The following is a 17,419-nucleotide window of genomic DNA, read 5'->3' on the forward strand; positions in this document are numbered from 1 at the left end:
GCAGTTCTTTCTCGAGAGGATTGAGGTGCATAGACAGAAGCAAATTCAAACACCTCCCCTTGAATGATGCATTGAAGAATAAGTCATCTGCCTTTATTGTCATTTAAAGCAATAACTGGCTGAAGCTCATGTTTGATCAGAAAGACTACCCCTGAGAAAGAGTGCTCCCGAGCATAGAAAATATCATAGGCACAGTAGTGACCTGTCTTTCCTGCATAGACATGTTGGTTGTGTTCTTGTAATGCCACTATGTCAGGCTGAAATCCATTGATATACAGCCACATAGATTTCCATTTCCTACCGTCACACATCTCCTGGACATTAAGTGTAAAACATTTGATATGAGCAGTCATATTTACAGAAATTTATAGTAAATTAACAGCTATGTACAACAACAAACTTCATGAGGTCAGCCCTGCATTTCTATCTTAGGGTCAAGGCCTCTTCCCTGAGAAGAAATATCCACCTGAGGAGTAGACAGCAAAGCAGCAACCTCTTCTTCAGGGAAGAGTGTTCTGCTAGCTGTCACTGCAGCCCATGTGATCCCAATTCCTGTATTGACCTCTGGGGAGTTTCCACTAGAAGACGCACCATTCCAAGTGCGAGGGGGTGGAAGTCTTCGAGCAGAAATAACTTTTCTTGGACTTTGCCATCCATCAATTGGACGTTTCAGTCCTTTTGTTGAGGGTTGAATAGCAGGAGGTGAATGTGAAGAAACATTCCCATTTGAAACCACTAGAGCTTCGCCTTTATCTAGAGTTCCAAAAAACTGTCTACTACGTTTGTTTCTATTTCCAATGGAGGTAGGAGCATCTTTAGTAGGCATTTGAACAGGCAAAGTAGCAGGAGGCATTTTATGTTGACTCATTGGACATTGTGAAGCCATGTGTCCAAATTTTTTGCAGTCAAAGCAAGCCCCTGCAAATAATCCCCATTTCAATTTATAAAAAGCACTTCCCATGTCGACATTGTTCACCGTGACTGAGTAAGAGTCTGGTGTGGGATTATCAGTATCCCAGAGAATGCAAAATCGATTCGAGTTGCCATTAGGCCGTGGTGGGCAGACCACTTTGCCTAAAGTCGCTGCAATTTTAGGCAAGAGTGAAGCCATGCATTGCGGGAAGTCTACAACTTCCGGACATCGGTGTCGGATCAAAGCCTGAAAATCCCTTGTGGGAGACCATGGCAATACGTGCACCATTTGCTGCCCAAAAAAGAGGGGCGAATGTTCCAAAAGCATTTGCCTGTGTATCTCATCTACCATAATGACCTCAAAAAAACCCCTGGCTGCATAGTGTACCTTGCGAACAAACGAGCCAGCCAGTGTGCGAGTCAACCAGTTGCCTACCTCTGCAGCAGGTGGCATCCGGTCTGGGAAAAATAAAATGACTGCATTTTTTGCTGGATCCACAATTTCATCCACTTCAACCATGAGGCCAACCGATGGAACCGAGTCTTTCCACTCTTTCCTTGTGTCTGCAAATCCTTCATGCATGACATCATAGACCAGTTGTGCCTCAACAGAATCATGTACCGGGTCATGCTGACCCTCAGCTTGCTTTTGCTTCTTGCAATGAACTGAACGATCCTTTTGAAAAGTTTTTTCATAGGAATATTCAGCCATAGCTTTGGAAGAAGGTGGAACCCAGAAAGGAGGTACCTGTAAAGTGATAGTAGAGAAAAAAAACAGTCCCAAAAAAAGCCCACAAAAAAGCCCACAGAGAAGAGAAAAAGAGTGTATTTGTAAGGAGAAAAAGGGGAAAGAGAGATGTAGAGGTCGAGAGAAGATAAAAAACAGTTTTATAGAGGAAAAGGAGAGAAAAAACCAGTAAAAATTCCGAGATGAACTATATTTCAGAGAAAGAGGGAAGATTTTGGCGATGGAAAAGGTGCACCGGACCCAGAGACCCAAGAGGAGAGAAACGGGAGCACAAAATCAGTGTATAGATGTAGTCCGCAAGCAAATCCCTGTATAAAATCGATCCAGGAGCCGGAGATGAAGTGGCAGCAGCAACTTGTAGCAGGCAAAACAGTCCGTGCAGGCCGTACACCTGTACGGAATCTGTACGGGGCTGTGGCGGGCTGTACGGCAGATAGTAGCTGCTCCAAATCACCGTATTTTGAGCTCTGATACAGCGCAACAGGAAGCTGAGGCTCACGGGCTGGTTGGGGGAGGGTCTAGAGCTGTTGTGGAAGGCTAGAGCTCTCTCTCTCTCTCTCACACACACTCTTTTTTTTGGGTAATATCCAGTGCAGTACATTTATATGCTCATAAATTTACATGATGGGAGGTCTCCGAAATGGAGAGTATCCCAAAGATCAGAAACATAAAAAGAAAAGCTCTATGCAAGAAGCATCCATATCACCCTCATGGCAGGCATCATATAAGGATTGCCGCAATGAGGCTCGGAAAGATTCATATGACTTGTGAATGTGCCGACCCAAGTATGTCAAATTATGCTCACTCCAGATTGTCCAAAGAGCCCAATATCTCACCCAAGAGAGAAATAGTGAGTATTGAGACAAAGACTTCATAAATCTGCCAAAGAGCTAGAAATGTTTCCCAAATCTGTGACTCAGGAAACGGATCCGAAGATAATCTGAAATTCTCCTAAGGAGGATCCTAGTACACGGGCAGTGCCAAAGCAAATGAATAACAATCTCTGAAGGAGCCTGACATCTTAAACATGTGGATGGTGCAATGCGACGTTTAGCAAGTGTGACCCCCACTGATAATGTACTTGTCATACATCTCCAAAGAAAAAGTCTTTGTTTCAATGGCATTTTACACTTCCATAACATCCCGAGATTCTTTCGCCACCATGAGAGGGGCTTCCTATATGCCACAGAGAATTAGCATATTGCTGAATCCATGGAGCAGGCTGAAGAATCCTATAGGCGTTGATGGAGGTTAAGGCAGGAAGAGGAACAGGATGAGTGCATGTAGCAGAGGGTTGCAATTGCCAATCCATAAGCCTATTTGTGTTAGCCATAGGAGGAACAGGTAGAAAAGGATGTAATAAATCAGCAATTTCCTTCCATATAGGCCTATGATGCATTCCCAATGCATAGGAAGCAGTGGCGTGAGGCAAAGATAAGACATATCCCTGATCATCTACCACATCATGTATGTATCTAATTCCCAATTTCATGAGATTGTATGCCCGAACAGGTTCCTGTAAAGCGAGTGGAATGTCAAAGATGGCACTGCAATGAATACTTTCTTTCCTCATTGAGTCTGTCCCCGAGCAATTATCAGGAGTCCATTTGACCTTAGAAAATACTTGTTTTCAGTCAAGTATTAGAGCAGTAGAGAAAGGACAGCCAGGTATCTTTCCTACAAATCTGCCAATGACAACCTCCCAATGATCAGTAGTCCAATGACCATAAGCACAAGTCCCCATGTTGACACACATGGATGCTAGCATACAAGTCCATGGCTGTTGTTGGTGGAAAAAAGTATGCAGCATAGTCGCCTTCCTTGCAAGCACATGATATCTTATATTGAGGACATTAAGTCCACCATGCATCCTAGGAGAGCACACCATTTCCATCTTCATCAATCTCAATGCTTTCACAGCAGTTTTTGTCCTCCATAGTATCTCCATAGCTTGAGACATAAAGGCTGAAATATCCCTGGAGGACCAATGTAGCAAAGGCAAATAGAACTGAACATAGGACATTACAATGGACTGTACTATTCTGAGCCTGACATGAAGAGGCCAAGTAGAAATCTTCCAGTATTCCAGTTTATGTTGAAGTCTTTTGAAGATCCATTTTAGCTGTTGCTTCCTGGTGATATGCCATCCTATGGGATATCCCAAATGCCTGACTACATCTTTGGAGTGCACCACCTGACCTGGCCAAAGAATAGAATGCCAATCACATTGTTTCAGGGGAAGTAATTTAGATTTGTCAAAATTGACATGCAATCCCGCTGCCAAACCATACAATGAAAGAGTGGTCATAAGCATGTGAACTTCCCGGGGAGAATTCTGTGGCATAAAGAAGGAATCATTAGCATATGCCTGTGCCAAAAAAGATGCAGCCCCAGGGATTTTAAGACCAGTCATCTGTCCTATGTTTGTAAGATGATCAAGATACATCAAAAGGGGATGGGTCGCAATGGCATAGAAGAGAGCACTAAGAGGGCAGCCCTATCTAACTGATCGACCGAATGTCCATGAGCGAGACAGATGACCCCCGAGAATGCACTGAGAAGTAGAGTCAGAATAAAGCCAGTAAACTGCATTTGCTATCTTGGGACCAAAGCCCGACTTTGTCATGATTTGAGAGATAAAATCCCATTGAACAGTATCAAATGCCTTAGCAATATTCACCTGCAATATAAGGACATCTTGATGCGAATACTTAGCATATTCAATTGCTGTCAAGGCATTGGAAGTATTGTCATGGATTTGTCTTCGTGGCACAAACCCATACTGATGAGGATGAAGTCCCGCATCTAGTATCCTGTGAAGCCTATGACAATCATTTTGGTGATGAGTTTGTAGACTACAGGCATCAAAGTAATAGGCCTCCAATTTGACATATGGTCACACAGATGTTTTTTGGGCACAAGTTTGACTACGCCATGCTTCCAAGAGTGCAGCAACTGATTTTCTTGCAAGGCAACATTGATCATTTGCAAGAGGACATCTTTCAAATCATCCCAAAAAGAAATATAAAATTCCACCGTAAGGCCATCCCAGCTAGGGGACTTGTATTGCTGAGATGGAATAATGCATTCTCAAGTTCTGTTTAGTAAAAGGTCTCTCCAAGGTAAGAGCATCATCCATTTCCACTATTTCAGAAACATATTGAAGAAATTCAGTCCTAGCATCAGTCATTTGATTTGATGGGGAACCAGGAGCGGAGAACAATTTTTGGAAATAATTTTGGCATTCATCTTGGAGATCAGAGAAAGAGTGCGTCCAAGAGTCCCATACACACACTCACCTCCACAGAGTCCCACACACAGACTTTTTTTTTTAGTAATATCCAGTGCTGTATTTATATGCTCATAAATTTACAAGATGGGAAGTCTCCAAAATGGAGAGTATCCCAAAGATCAGAAACATAAAAAGAAAAGCTCTATGCAAGAAGCATCTATATCACCCTCATGGCAAGCATCATATAAAGATTGCCGCAATGAGGCTCGGAAAGATTCATATGACTTGTGAATCTGCCGACCCAAGTATGTCAAACTATGCTCACTCCAGATTGTCCAAAGAGCCCAATATCTCACCCAAGAGAGAAATAGTGAGTATTGAGACAAAGACCTCATAAATCTGCCAAATAACCAAAAATGTTTCCCAAATATGTGACTTGGGAAACGGAGCCGAAGATGATCTGAAATTCTCCCGAGGAGGTTCCTAGAACACGGGTAGTCCCACACACACACACACACACACACACACACACACATAGACAGAGTTGGTAAAGCTTTCTAATATCACACTACAGAAAGATATAGGATAGGAACAAGAAGTAGAAAGAAGATAGAATTAGAGAAATACAGATATGAAAGGGAATAGAATAAAAAACATAGTTGAAAGAAAAAAAAGGAGAGGCAGGGTAGATAAATGAGCAGTCAAGGAACAGAGAAAGGAAGGGCTTCTGAACGGCCAAACCCAACTTGCAAAAGGACGCGAGGGGAGTCTTGAAGAAAACGCCAAGCTTGTAGAAGGAAGCGACAGGAGCCTACAAAAATCAGCGCAAAAAAATGTGACTACCAAGATTGGTGTATGGAGGGCCGTACAACTAGTACGGACAACCGTACGTCCTGTACGGATGCAAGAACAGGGTCGCAAACTGCAGCAGAGAGGTGCAACTACCAAGGACTTCTGTATGGAGGGCCGTACAACTTGTACGCACAACCATACGTTCTGTACGGTTGCAAGAGTAGGGTCCTGGATTGCAGCAGAGCTGGAAGGGAGGCCGAGGAGGAAGACAGGATCCAAATATGCCACGTTGTAATACTTGCAAGTATCTCCTAAGAAGAGTCCATAGACACATATGCAACTCTGAATGGTGAATCCGGAACATCATCTAGAGAGCATGGCTCAACAAAATGGCGACAAATCGATAAAGCCCAAGATGAATCATGTCTCTTGGGCTTGAACAAGAGAGCCAAGCAACTGAGCCCCATGTCATGAAGGAGCGACAAATAGAGGTAATGAGAAACTTGGTTGTTCCCTTCCAAATTATCTTGGCCTGTCTGCAATCCCAATGGCAATATTGAACTGACTTCACAGCAGAGAGGCAACGAGAACAAGTAGGCCAGCTCTGAACGTGAATCTCCAAGGATTCATGAAAATCTCACCATGAACAGAAAGCCAAAAGAATAGAGTGATTTTTCTACTCCTGTGGGATTTCCCAAGTCTCATCTAGAGATTCTTCTATATGTCATCTGAAATCTCATAACACTCCCAATGGAGTGCTCTGGATCGCCTCCAACCTCTATAGCTCAATTGCAATCTCCTGGCATTACTAAAAATGTAGCCGACTAAACTGGAGCCCCGCCCATGTGAGAAACAAGTGAAACCACTTGAGGAGGGCCATTCGCTGAGACCATTGTAGATAATGAGGTCATGCATCCTACCCAAATCCAAGAGTGCATGCTCATAAGACATGACCGGAGCTCGCCTATCAGCTGAGACTCGTGATATACCTGCATCATCCAAGTTTATGTCTCGCAGTAAGATAGCATCATCTTTGAAGTCAAGAAGTTGTACCTGTCATACCCCTGCCCTCACATTGAAGTCCCCAACAAGAAGGGCCTCTTCGTAGCTCGAGAAATCGACAATATCTTGATAGAGTGTTGCATAGGGTGACGACTCAGTCTCCTCCTGGATATCTGTGGGAAGACTTAGGTGGGCAATATCATACTACAATGAACAAGTCCTGGCTGTCGACACGTTGGATCCGGATCCAGAGAAATTTGGAATTTATATCTCTCCTCTCAGCAGCCGAGATTGCCTCAAAAAGAGATGACCTGTAAAGTACTACTACTCTCAAGCCTCGAACCTTGCCTGTATCTCTCATCTTATCTCTATGAGCAATCTCCCATGTATACCCGTTGACCACCAGGAGTGGGCTTTCTAGATTCTGGTGTGTCTCTGTGTAGAAGACTATGCCGCGGCTTGTATAGGAAGCCGAGAAATTCCTTGGTTCTGACCATAAGGTACTATTGTTGTTCCAAATGGTATAGGGCAGGGTCTCGGTATCTTGAGTCTCATAGATCCTGCCCCCTAGGTGGGAGAGGGATCGGCTACTTGACGATATGCAATAAGCAGTCGCCCATCTCGAACAACAATCCACTCTCTCTTTGCAGGCCAAATCCTGCTACTACATCAAGGTGCGGGTGCACCTCTCTTGACCGTGCAGGGTTTCAAATCCTCATCCATGGAGATCGATGGGTGGTCCCATAGGACCGATCTATGGCGTAAGGTTGTTAACTGAGCCTGAGCATCATGGAATCATATAATGAGGGGCTGCTCTTGGTCGGTCTCTCTCCCCACTCGCGAAGCCCTCTCGATCGTGTGCTCTGCGGCCCCAAAATGGTAGCCAGAAAAATGGTTGCATCATGAAATGGATTTATAAGGTGAAATACCATTTAGATGGCACGGTTGAGAAATACAAAGCCTGTTTGGTTGCCAAGGGGTATGCACAAGAGGAGGGAATAGATTATGAGGAGACATTTGCTGCAGTGGCCAAGATGACCACCATTCGTTCTGTCATCTCTCTTGCTGCGTTTTATGGTTGGTCAGTGTACCAGATGGATGTCAAGACCGCTTTCCTCAATGGAGATCTTAAAGAGGAGGTCTATGTACATCAGCCCCAAGGTTTTGAGGTGAAGGGACAAGAGCACAAGGTATGCAAGCTCGAGAAGGCTCTATATGGGCTGAAGCAAGCACCTCGTGCGTGGTATCAGAAGATACATCAGTTTTTGCTGTCCAAGGGCTTCATAAACACTCATACAGAGCCAAATCTGTATGTTCTGCAGCAAAAATCAGAATTGGTCATGTTGGTGCAGTCCACTTTATGTCACAACTTTGACATGACAGATTTGGGCCAATTGCACTATTGTCTTGGCATTGAGTTTTGGCAGACCCATGATGGGATTTCTATGTCACAGACAAAGTATTCGAAGGGGTTGTTGCAGAAATTTAAAATGGAGAAGTGTAAGCATGTGGCTACTCCATTGGAAAAGGGACTCAAGCTGAGTAAGCATGATAGTGTTGAAAAGTTTGATGGCACTTTGTACAGGCACTTAGTTGGCAGTTTGATATATCTATGCTCCACACGGCCTGATATTGCCTACGCGACAGGGCTTTTGAGCTAGTTCATGCATTGTGCCACGATCACACATTGGAATGCAGCAAAGAGGGTTCTTAGATATGTCCATGGCACTCTCTCTCTTGGCTTGCATTATGCTTTAGATTGTGATCTAGCGTTGAGGTTTCACCGACTCATATTGGTCAGGGGACATTGACGACAGGTGGTCCACTACTGGCTATTGCTTCTCATTGGGTTCAGCTTGTATCTCATAGCTCAGTAAGAAGCAAGAGCGAGTCTCTCTTTCCTCCAGTGAAGCAAAGTACAAAGCTGCAAATTTAGCCACTACGGAGTTCATGTGGTTAAGGAAGCTTTTGCATGACTTGCATCATGCACAGGATGGCGAAGCAAACTCTACTTCTGTGACAGCCAGAGTTGCATTGCCATAGCCAACAATCCTGTCTTTCATGATCGCATGAAACACATTAAAAATCATTATCATTATGTACGGGATTGTATTTATGATGGTTTCACTGATCTCATCTATTATCGATCTGAGGACAATGTGGTGGATATCTTCACCAAAGCCCTATCAACAGATCTTTTCTTACAACATCAACATGGCTTGGGGATCAGAGACATTCTCACAATGTCAAGGGGGGTTGTGAAGTGATTCACAATGACATTGTTTTTATGTACTCCCATAGGTTGCATATCCATCTGGATGAATTTGTGCAACATGGTACTTTAGGTACTGCAAAGTACACCTTAGATGTTTCCAGGGTACTTTTAGCCATATGTTTGAGGGGGGATTTGTAAGAGATTACAAAGATATGGTGTTGTAGGCATAAAGTCAACCCTAAGGTTGACCAGTAGTACTTGGGTACTATATATACCAAGTACTTGTATTGTTTCATTTGAACATTTTTATTGGAGTTTTCTTGTGTGTGCACTCTTGCTCACTTGTGTTCACAACCTGTCTCCACTTTGTTCCTACATTTTAGATATGGTGTTGTAGGCACAAAGTCAACCCTAAGGTTGACGAGTAGTACTTGGGTACTATATATACCAAGTACTTGTATTGTTTCATTTGAACATTTCTATTGGAGCTTTCTTGTATGTGCACTCTTGCTCACTTGTGTTCACAACCTGTCTCCACTTTGTTCTTACACACACACGCATGCTTAAGGAATGGAGAGCCGTGTTTAGGAGGCTTGATTTGGATAAATGCAAATGTTAATGCCTTATGCTTTTTTTAAATTCAGCCTTGTGCTTTTTAAAGATTTAGCCCCAATTGCTGTGTTGCACACTATTTTCATTGAATCTTTCGCAACTTAGAATTCCCACATGGCGACAAACTATTTGAAAAAGATAGATCTTATGGTGTTTTGTGTCATTGTATTTTATATTGTATGAAGCATTCCCTGTAAAGAAAATAATCTTTATATATTTTTAAAAAGTTATATGCAATGATATTGAGAGGTACCAAACAACAACGGAAATATACGAATGAATGTGCATAGAGAATGCCCATTTTGTGAAGGTGCTAGAGTGGGATTTTAAACCATCTCAATCATGGATGTGCTATACTCTAAAAATGATTTGGGGTAGCACGTGCCAAAGAGAAGAAATTATATCTAAAAGAAATCGATCATATCTAAGTATACATTGTCTCATGTGATCTTGCTTTTCTTTCTCTTTTCTTTATTTTTTCTTTTTTTGTGGGAGAGGGGGTGCGAGGCGTAGGGTGGGGTGGGGTGTGGGGAACGGGTTGGCAAGGATGGGGGAGAAGGGAAAAATACAATTCTAGGGTACATTATATCAGTTAGCTTGAAAGGTGCATTACTTACTTTTCTTTTGTATAATTGGACATTTTTCCAGGTGGTTCAGGTTTTGGCTTCCAAAGGCGTCAAACTGGTCCCTTTCAACCTCACCTACACTGTACCATCAGCACAAGCTATCTTGAATTACACCATGGATGTTGGGATGCTGTCCCATTTTGATCATTGGCAAAGAGCAGGGTTGGATGACTTTTATGAAGCACAAGACCAATGGCCTATAGAGATCCGCCGTGCTCGCCTTATTCCTGCTGTGGATTACATCCAGGTTTTAACTAGGCCCAAATAAATAAGAAAACGTCATTGGATAAACCTCTTTTTTCTTAGAGAGAAGTTTTTTGCTGCTCATAATACCATATTGCATGTTGAATCCTTCAAAACAAGGAATTGTTTCTTTGAAGCTGAATGTCAAAAGTATCAAAGTGTAAAACCAAAGTAAACTGATAGGGCTGCAAGCATCCTTCCCACCCAGCCATGGGTTCCTTTGTGAGCGCCGCTCAATTGTCTCTTCACAATTGAAACTCCCTCTTTTTGGAACCCTCCCCCATGGCCAATGCCTGCCAAGTGCATCCTACATATTGTTGTATATGTCCATGATGGACATTATTGAGCCTTTAAGGGCATTCCCATCGCACCTTCAATTAGTGCCTAGCCCTAGGAATACCTCCTAGACCCTAGCCTTCTAATCCACATTTGCAAGCATTGTCAAGCCCTCTAGTTTCCCGCCTCACTATGTCCCAACATTGGCTTCCGTGATTATGTCTTATGTAACATTCCCTTCCTCTTAATTTCTTACCCTTTCCTCTATCTTTCCACTTGACATTCTTGATATATTGTATGTCTTGTTCCTTTTACTTGTATAATGAAAATTATTTTTGTTTATGTGGTAAAGTAGCATGGTCAATGAGTCAACTAGGACGTGATTTCCAATGAGACTTTCATCATCTCGTAACTTTCTTTTAAGCCTACTTAAATGAAAATTTGGATGTGCTCTACATCCTTCTAGTAAGGTAATTTGTAAGCATATTCTCCAGTTCTCTTAAGTATTGGGAATGGTCCACAATACCGAGGAGACCATTTTGGACATTTACCTATCTTTTAACAATTCTAAAGATTCAGGCACCCGAAGATAAACTTTCTCATCTTCTTCAAGCTCCAACTTTCTATTGTGGGGGTTTGCATAACTTAATGCTTTACCTTGAGCCTTTGTGATGCTATGTTAGCTAATTTAAGCATTCTGTCTATGTCCTCAAGAAAGTCTTTAGCTGCTTCAATCATCTCTTTTTCGAGTCCCACTGTAATTAGGGCCATAGTTGAATGCTTGGAATGGGTATATGCAAATCCTAATATGAGCAAATATTGTAGGTTGCCGTTTACTTACATATGCTGAAAGCTAATCCTCAATGACCTGATTGACCCTTTCAGTTTGATTATGACTTTGTGGATGATCCTTAGTACTCATATCCAAAGTAGTTTTTAAACTTATAAATACATCCCTCTTGTTAAATATACTACCTCAACCACTAACAATACCGACTGGTAGCCCATACATTCTATAAATATGCTCCACAAATAGCTTTGCTACTTCGGGAGTGTTAACCTCTTCATTAGTTGGAATAAACTGAGCCATCTTGGTCAATCAATCCACAAATACCTACATAGACTTGTGCCCCCTCTGTATCCTAGGTAATCCAACAACAACGACGTCCATGGAGATACTTTTCCATTTGCCAGATGGGATCACCAAGGGATGTAGGAGACCTCCTACTTTAAGGCATTCAGCATTATTTACTTGGCACTTTTGGCGTTTCAATACATAACCTTGAACGTCCTTATCTATTCCAGGTCAAAAGAATTGTCTTTTCAAAAGCACATATATCTTTTGAATTCCTAGTTGTCCAGCTCTCGGACTATCATGACACTCAAAAATAATTTGGTGCCTAATGTCATTATTATCCGGGACACATACTCTACTCGTGTAGAGCAGATGGCCATCTTCAATACTATGTTTTTTTCGATTGAGTCCTTTATTACCACCCTGTGGTGTGTCAACATTTCCATGTGACTCCTTAATGAAAGCTCCTCGATTGGTTTGATCCCTCCTCATAATTACTTTGCATATTTCAGAAAAGTGAGGATTGAACTCACATTTTCCCTTTAAGAACTCTGCTTCAGCTTGGTGTCCCTCAGTCTCACCTCACACAGTTCGAGACGCTTCAACTTCGACCTCCTTCCCGGTTACAGCTTCTCCCTTGGACCCAGCGGGTCCACCTTTATCTGGTTCGGTGCCAGACCCTCTTCCCGAGGCAGGAGAGGTCTCCGCGGACGTTTAGACACTAGGTCGTGAGCAGTCCTCACTTCCTTCGTTAGATAGAGGGAAGGGGATGGTTTACACCATTGATTCTCTTCCCTTAGAAGGGATTCTTCACACTCCAGTGTCTGGCCTGATTCATAGGAACTCATTTTCATCTCTGACAGATGCTTCAGATTTCCCAGAGGAGGAGTTTGTGCCCTCTACTTTTGATGAGCTAGTGATTGAGTTTCCTGTTGATAGGGCTTCTTCATCAGTTGGCAGGATTCTTTCCATTGTTGATTTTTCACCACTTGGTTCCATTCCTCGCTCCTCGAGTAGGTCTTCCCCTGTTGAGGGGTTTGTTTCTGCCACTAGGTCGGGTAAGGTGTTCCATTCTACATGCTCCCGTTGATGAGGATTGTTAGCTGGAACATACAGGGCCTAGGTGGCATCCCACATCGCCGCCACAGAAAGTTGATCCGGGATCACCTTCATCCAGGTGTTATTAGGGGTTCCGTTGATGTCTTATTTATTCAGGAGCACAAACTGGATTCTACGGATTGTGCCAAGTCAGGCAAGTTGCTTTTTGGCCATACGTTTTGGTCGCCTGCCTTGGGCACTAGGGGAGGCACTTCTATTTCAGTCTCACAGTCGGTTCTCCCCTTAGTTGTTGGACATGGAGTAATTATCCCCTCTAAAGCTCAGTGGATTATTTTCCTGATTGGAGGGCGTAAGGTTGGTTTCCTTAACTTGTATGCCTTCAACATTAGAGGGGAACGTGTGTGGAAGGATTTGATCTCTTGGGCCCCCATTGCGAATTCATGGGTGATTGGAGGTGACTTCAACATGGTTGAGTTACCGTCAGACAAAAAAGAGGGTAGAGAAGGACTTCACTCTTTGGAGAGAGTAGCTTGGGATGCCTTCCTTTTTCACTACTGTGGCAGAGATACTTGGTTGGACGATGCCTTTCTTATTTAGCCACAATCCCTCCCATTCTCTTGGTCAAACAGGAGGCAACAGATGCCTATTCATGCATGCATTGACAGATTCCATGTAGATGATTGGGCACTACATTGAGGTGGATCGGTATGCATTGTTGCTGTGGTTTCCACTTTAGACCACTTTCCTGTTGTGCTCGCTATCTCAGAGCCTCACATGAGAGGCCGGTGTACCAGCATCAAGATTCCGGATGCCTTGTATACATAGGAGGACCTTACTGAGGCAGCCTTGCAGAGATGGGGTTTCTCATGTCTAGGGTAGGCAGCCATCTCCATCACATGTAGCTGCTACCCTTTCTAGTATTAGTGACTTTTTCCACTTAGTTGCTAGTACTAGGAGACGAGAGATTCTCAGACGTGAGATTGGTATTCGCTAGTAGTTGGCAGCTTTGCAGAGGGAAGAGCAGAAACAACCTTCAGATGCTTCGATTCAGGAGCGCCTTGCTGCAGCAAGGGCTCATCAACAGACATTGCTTGATCAGAGAGCAAGAGTATGCCTTTCATGCACGGGAGTCCTTATGGATTCAGATGGGTGGCAGAGTCAATAAACACTTTTTCTCTATTCTTGGCCCTAGACATAGTAGAGAGAGTGTATCCTAGCTTATTGACTCACATGGGGTTTTATAGACAGATCCAGATGATGTCATGCGCATAGCTTCAGATTTCTATGGCACCCTTCTTACTGCAGATCCTGACACACATGATAGAGAGGATGCTAGACATGTTATTTCGTAGAGCATCCCTATGTTGGTGAAACCGGATATGCATGTTTTGCTTGATGCACCTTTCACCAACACAGAGTTCAGGACTGCACTTTCAGCCCTTCACAAGGGCAAGTGCCCCTTCTTTCTTCATTGCATTTTGGGATATGATTGGAGACTACATTACATCAGCCCTGCAGGGAATTTTGGACTCTAGCGAGATGCCCGGTTCGCTCATAGAGGGTCTCATCCACCTTATGGGTTGCAGAAATTTAGTGTCCCAGTGGAGGCCTATCACACTTTTGGGGGCATGTTACAATATTATGGCCAAGGCAATCAGCCACCGATTGCAGCCCCTTCTCCTAGATCTTATTCATGACACTCAGACGGGATTTGTGCATGGCAGAAGCATTTTTTTTAACATTTTCTCCTTTTGGGAAACTTCAGAGTGGGCCATGCAGAGTGGCCAGAATCTAGCCATTCTACTCTTGGATTTTAAGAAAGCTTATGACAGAGTAGATTGGGGTTTTTTGGAGGGCACCCTTCTACGTTTTGGCTTTACAGATGCTTTGATCAGAGGTGTCTCCTCTTTGTACAGATCAGCCCACAGCTAGGTACTTATTGGTGGGGTAAGGGCTGAGAGATTTTAGATTTCCAGATCAGTCCTTGCTCCTTTTCTTTTTTTGTTCGTGGCTGAAGCTATGAGTATCTATATTAGATCTCAAGCTGACATCTTTGGGTTGAGACTTCCCATCAGACGGGAATAGGACCTACTTGACAGTGAGTTGGTAGATGACACGGCAGTTTACTTGGATGTCACACCACAGACGCTCACTTCTCTCAGTACAGTATTGGATTTATTTTGCTTGGCGGCGGGGGTGCAAATAAATTGGCATAAATCCAATGGCTTTTGAATAAGTGACAAGGACACTCCAGATTGGGGGCTTGACATAGGTTTCACTTGGGTACAGAGGGGTGTGCCAGTCAGATATTTGGGCTGCCAGGTCAGCTTGGATATTTCCTCCACGCAGCAGTTTGCTCCCTTGTTGGAGAGCATCAAGAGGAAGCTCCTTTTTTGGGGATCAGCCAAGCTGGACCTTGCCTCTAGAGTTGTGGTGGTTAACCAGGTCCTCTTGGCCATGGCCTGGTTTGTTTGTTCTTGTTGGTGCTGTTCTAAGGATTGCATCATTCAGCTTAGGAGACCGATTAGAAATTTTCTTTGGAGTGGGCTTGATGGCACATCAGATGTTTTAGCCAGGGTGGCTTGGGAGACCCTCATCCTCCCTACATAGGAAGGGGATCTCAACATTATTGATCCAGATTTACAGTGTAGAGCTTTACTCTCCAAGATGGTGGTGTAGGGACTTATGCCAGGGCAGGAGCTGTGAAAGGCATTTTTTATTAGCAGCATACAGACGTGCATACCTCTTCAGGAGGAGACTGGATGGGTAGTATTAGATGGATCTTCACCGCAGCACACTGCACACCTCAGGTCTCCTTTGTCTCCTCTCATGGTTGCCATCCTGAAAGCATGGGCCAGCTTCAAGAGCACTCTTCGGAGGATTTCCTCTTCCTCTCATGAAGAGATTGATAGGCAACTGGTCATGTGGAATGACGATATATTGGATGATCTTGGCAAACCACTTGGTACTTCACTCTATATGCAGTGGTCCAGCTGGGAGAGGGGACCTGCCTCATCTCTGGGGTCATGGAAAGCTTTCCGGAGGCTTCCAGAGGAGTCTAAATCTCAGTTGACAGGACATCTCAGATGGAGTGTAGGGAGGATCTTGCAGATTGAGGCAGCCCTTCCAGCGGATTGGGTAGACACAGATGATATGCCTCACACAGAGATGATATGCCTCACTTGCTCCACTTGGGCAGGTGCTTTTACGAGAGGGGTTGTTCCTCTTCAGGTTTTGGCCTTTTGAGATGCACATGGGGATGCCTTGGTTTTTGATGTGCATGATGGTGGCAGATTGTTCAGGTCCATAGAGGACATCTTGCTTGAGTTTGCTTTTCAGCCTATCAGGGTTGTAGGTCTTTTGGTGCAAGGATCAGATTCAGAGTGGTTCCTTGACCTAGACCTGGGCTTCTCTCCACTGGATGTTGGAGACTTTTGCTTTACGGGGGAGTTCCCATTAGGTATTTGCAGTGGGACCCTGGAGAGTGGGAGTGAATTGACGCAGGGCATCGAGAGAAGAGCATCCCCTTCTTTCGCTACACGGTCAGCAATGCCAGGAGATTCCAGCTCAGTAGTAGAAGTTGGAGACCTTCGAGAGTTCCTCGTTGGGAGGCATTTGATATCACTGCGGATTTGCAAAGGTGCTTTTGGAGGAGACTCTAGAAATCCCACAGGAATAGAAAGATCACTCCTTTTTTTTGGCTTTCTATCCATGGTGGGATTGCAGTGAATCTTTGGAGATCCAAATTCACAGAGCTGACCCTACTTGCCCTTGTTGCCTCTCTGCTTTGGAGACGATTCAGCATTGCTTATGGGATTGCAGACAGGCGAGGATGATTTGGATGGGGGTAGCCAGGATTTTCAGTCACATTGTGCACTTCCCATTCTTTATGACATGGGGCTCAGTGGCTTGGCTTTCTCTTACTGGGCCTCAGGTCTTTTATGAGAGACCTGACTCTTCTCGGGCCATTTCGATTCGACGTCATCAGGTTGAGTCATGTTCTTTGGATGTGGTACCACACCTTTCTTTTGCAGCTGTACATGCCTTTGTGGATACCTCTTTGGAGATACTGGCGAGCATAGCAGCCTGGCATATCTAGAGAGCCAGATGCACAGAGGCATTGGAGGGAACTCAGGTTCATCCCTCGCACACATTGGCTAGTATATGGACAAACACCATACATACTTTAATGGCCGTATGGACGAGTATGCAGGGAGACTCCCGTTCAGCCTCAGCTAGGAGGGCTTCTTTCTTCAGGGAATGGAAGGTTTCTCCTTTCTCTTCTGAGACTCTTATGGGGTTGAGGTGGCACTTTCAGCCTCAGCCTTGGTTGTTTTTCACCTCATTTTGAGAGGGTTTATTTATCCTCATGGTTTCATGATGTATTCCGCTTTGAGCTTGCTCTCGCGGGTTTTTTCTCTTATTTAATAGAAGTCTCTTTCTGGGGGGAAAAAAAACACTCTTCTTTTGAGGTTCATTCCATATGGAGGTAGTTTCCTTCCCCATAGGTTGAACCATCATCCGAACAACAGTCTTAGCATAGTCTTGGATGGATCCTTTGGCAAAAACAAAGTTGTCTCTAAGAAATTGGAACATTTCCTTAAATGTTTTATATTATTTTTTTCTC

At 43.9% G+C, this 17,419-nt stretch overlaps 1 protein-coding gene across 2 annotated transcripts in view; it reads left to right on the forward strand.

Annotated features, from left to right (window-relative positions):
- Positions 1–17,419, forward strand: part of LOC147894270 (Amidase family protein) — a 194,831-nt gene that overhangs the window by 145,903 nt on the left and 31,509 nt on the right. For both annotated transcript variants that reach the window (XR_015542124.1, XM_087385054.1), the window contains exon 12: positions 10,162–10,386. Coding sequence is in view for 1 of the 2 variants with exons in the window: in XM_087385054.1 (XP_087241180.1) it covers positions 10,162–10,386 (225 nt within the window). In the remaining variant the exon portion in view is untranslated. The remainder of the gene's footprint in view (positions 1–10,161; positions 10,387–17,419) is intronic.

This window comes from Dipteris shenzhenensis, chromosome 14 (assembly GCF_047967505.1).
Source record: "Dipteris shenzhenensis isolate YYH24624 ecotype China chromosome 14, Dip_SZ_1.0, whole genome shotgun sequence".
In the NCBI taxonomy this organism is placed as follows: Eukaryota; Viridiplantae; Streptophyta; class Polypodiopsida; order Gleicheniales; family Dipteridaceae; genus Dipteris; species Dipteris shenzhenensis.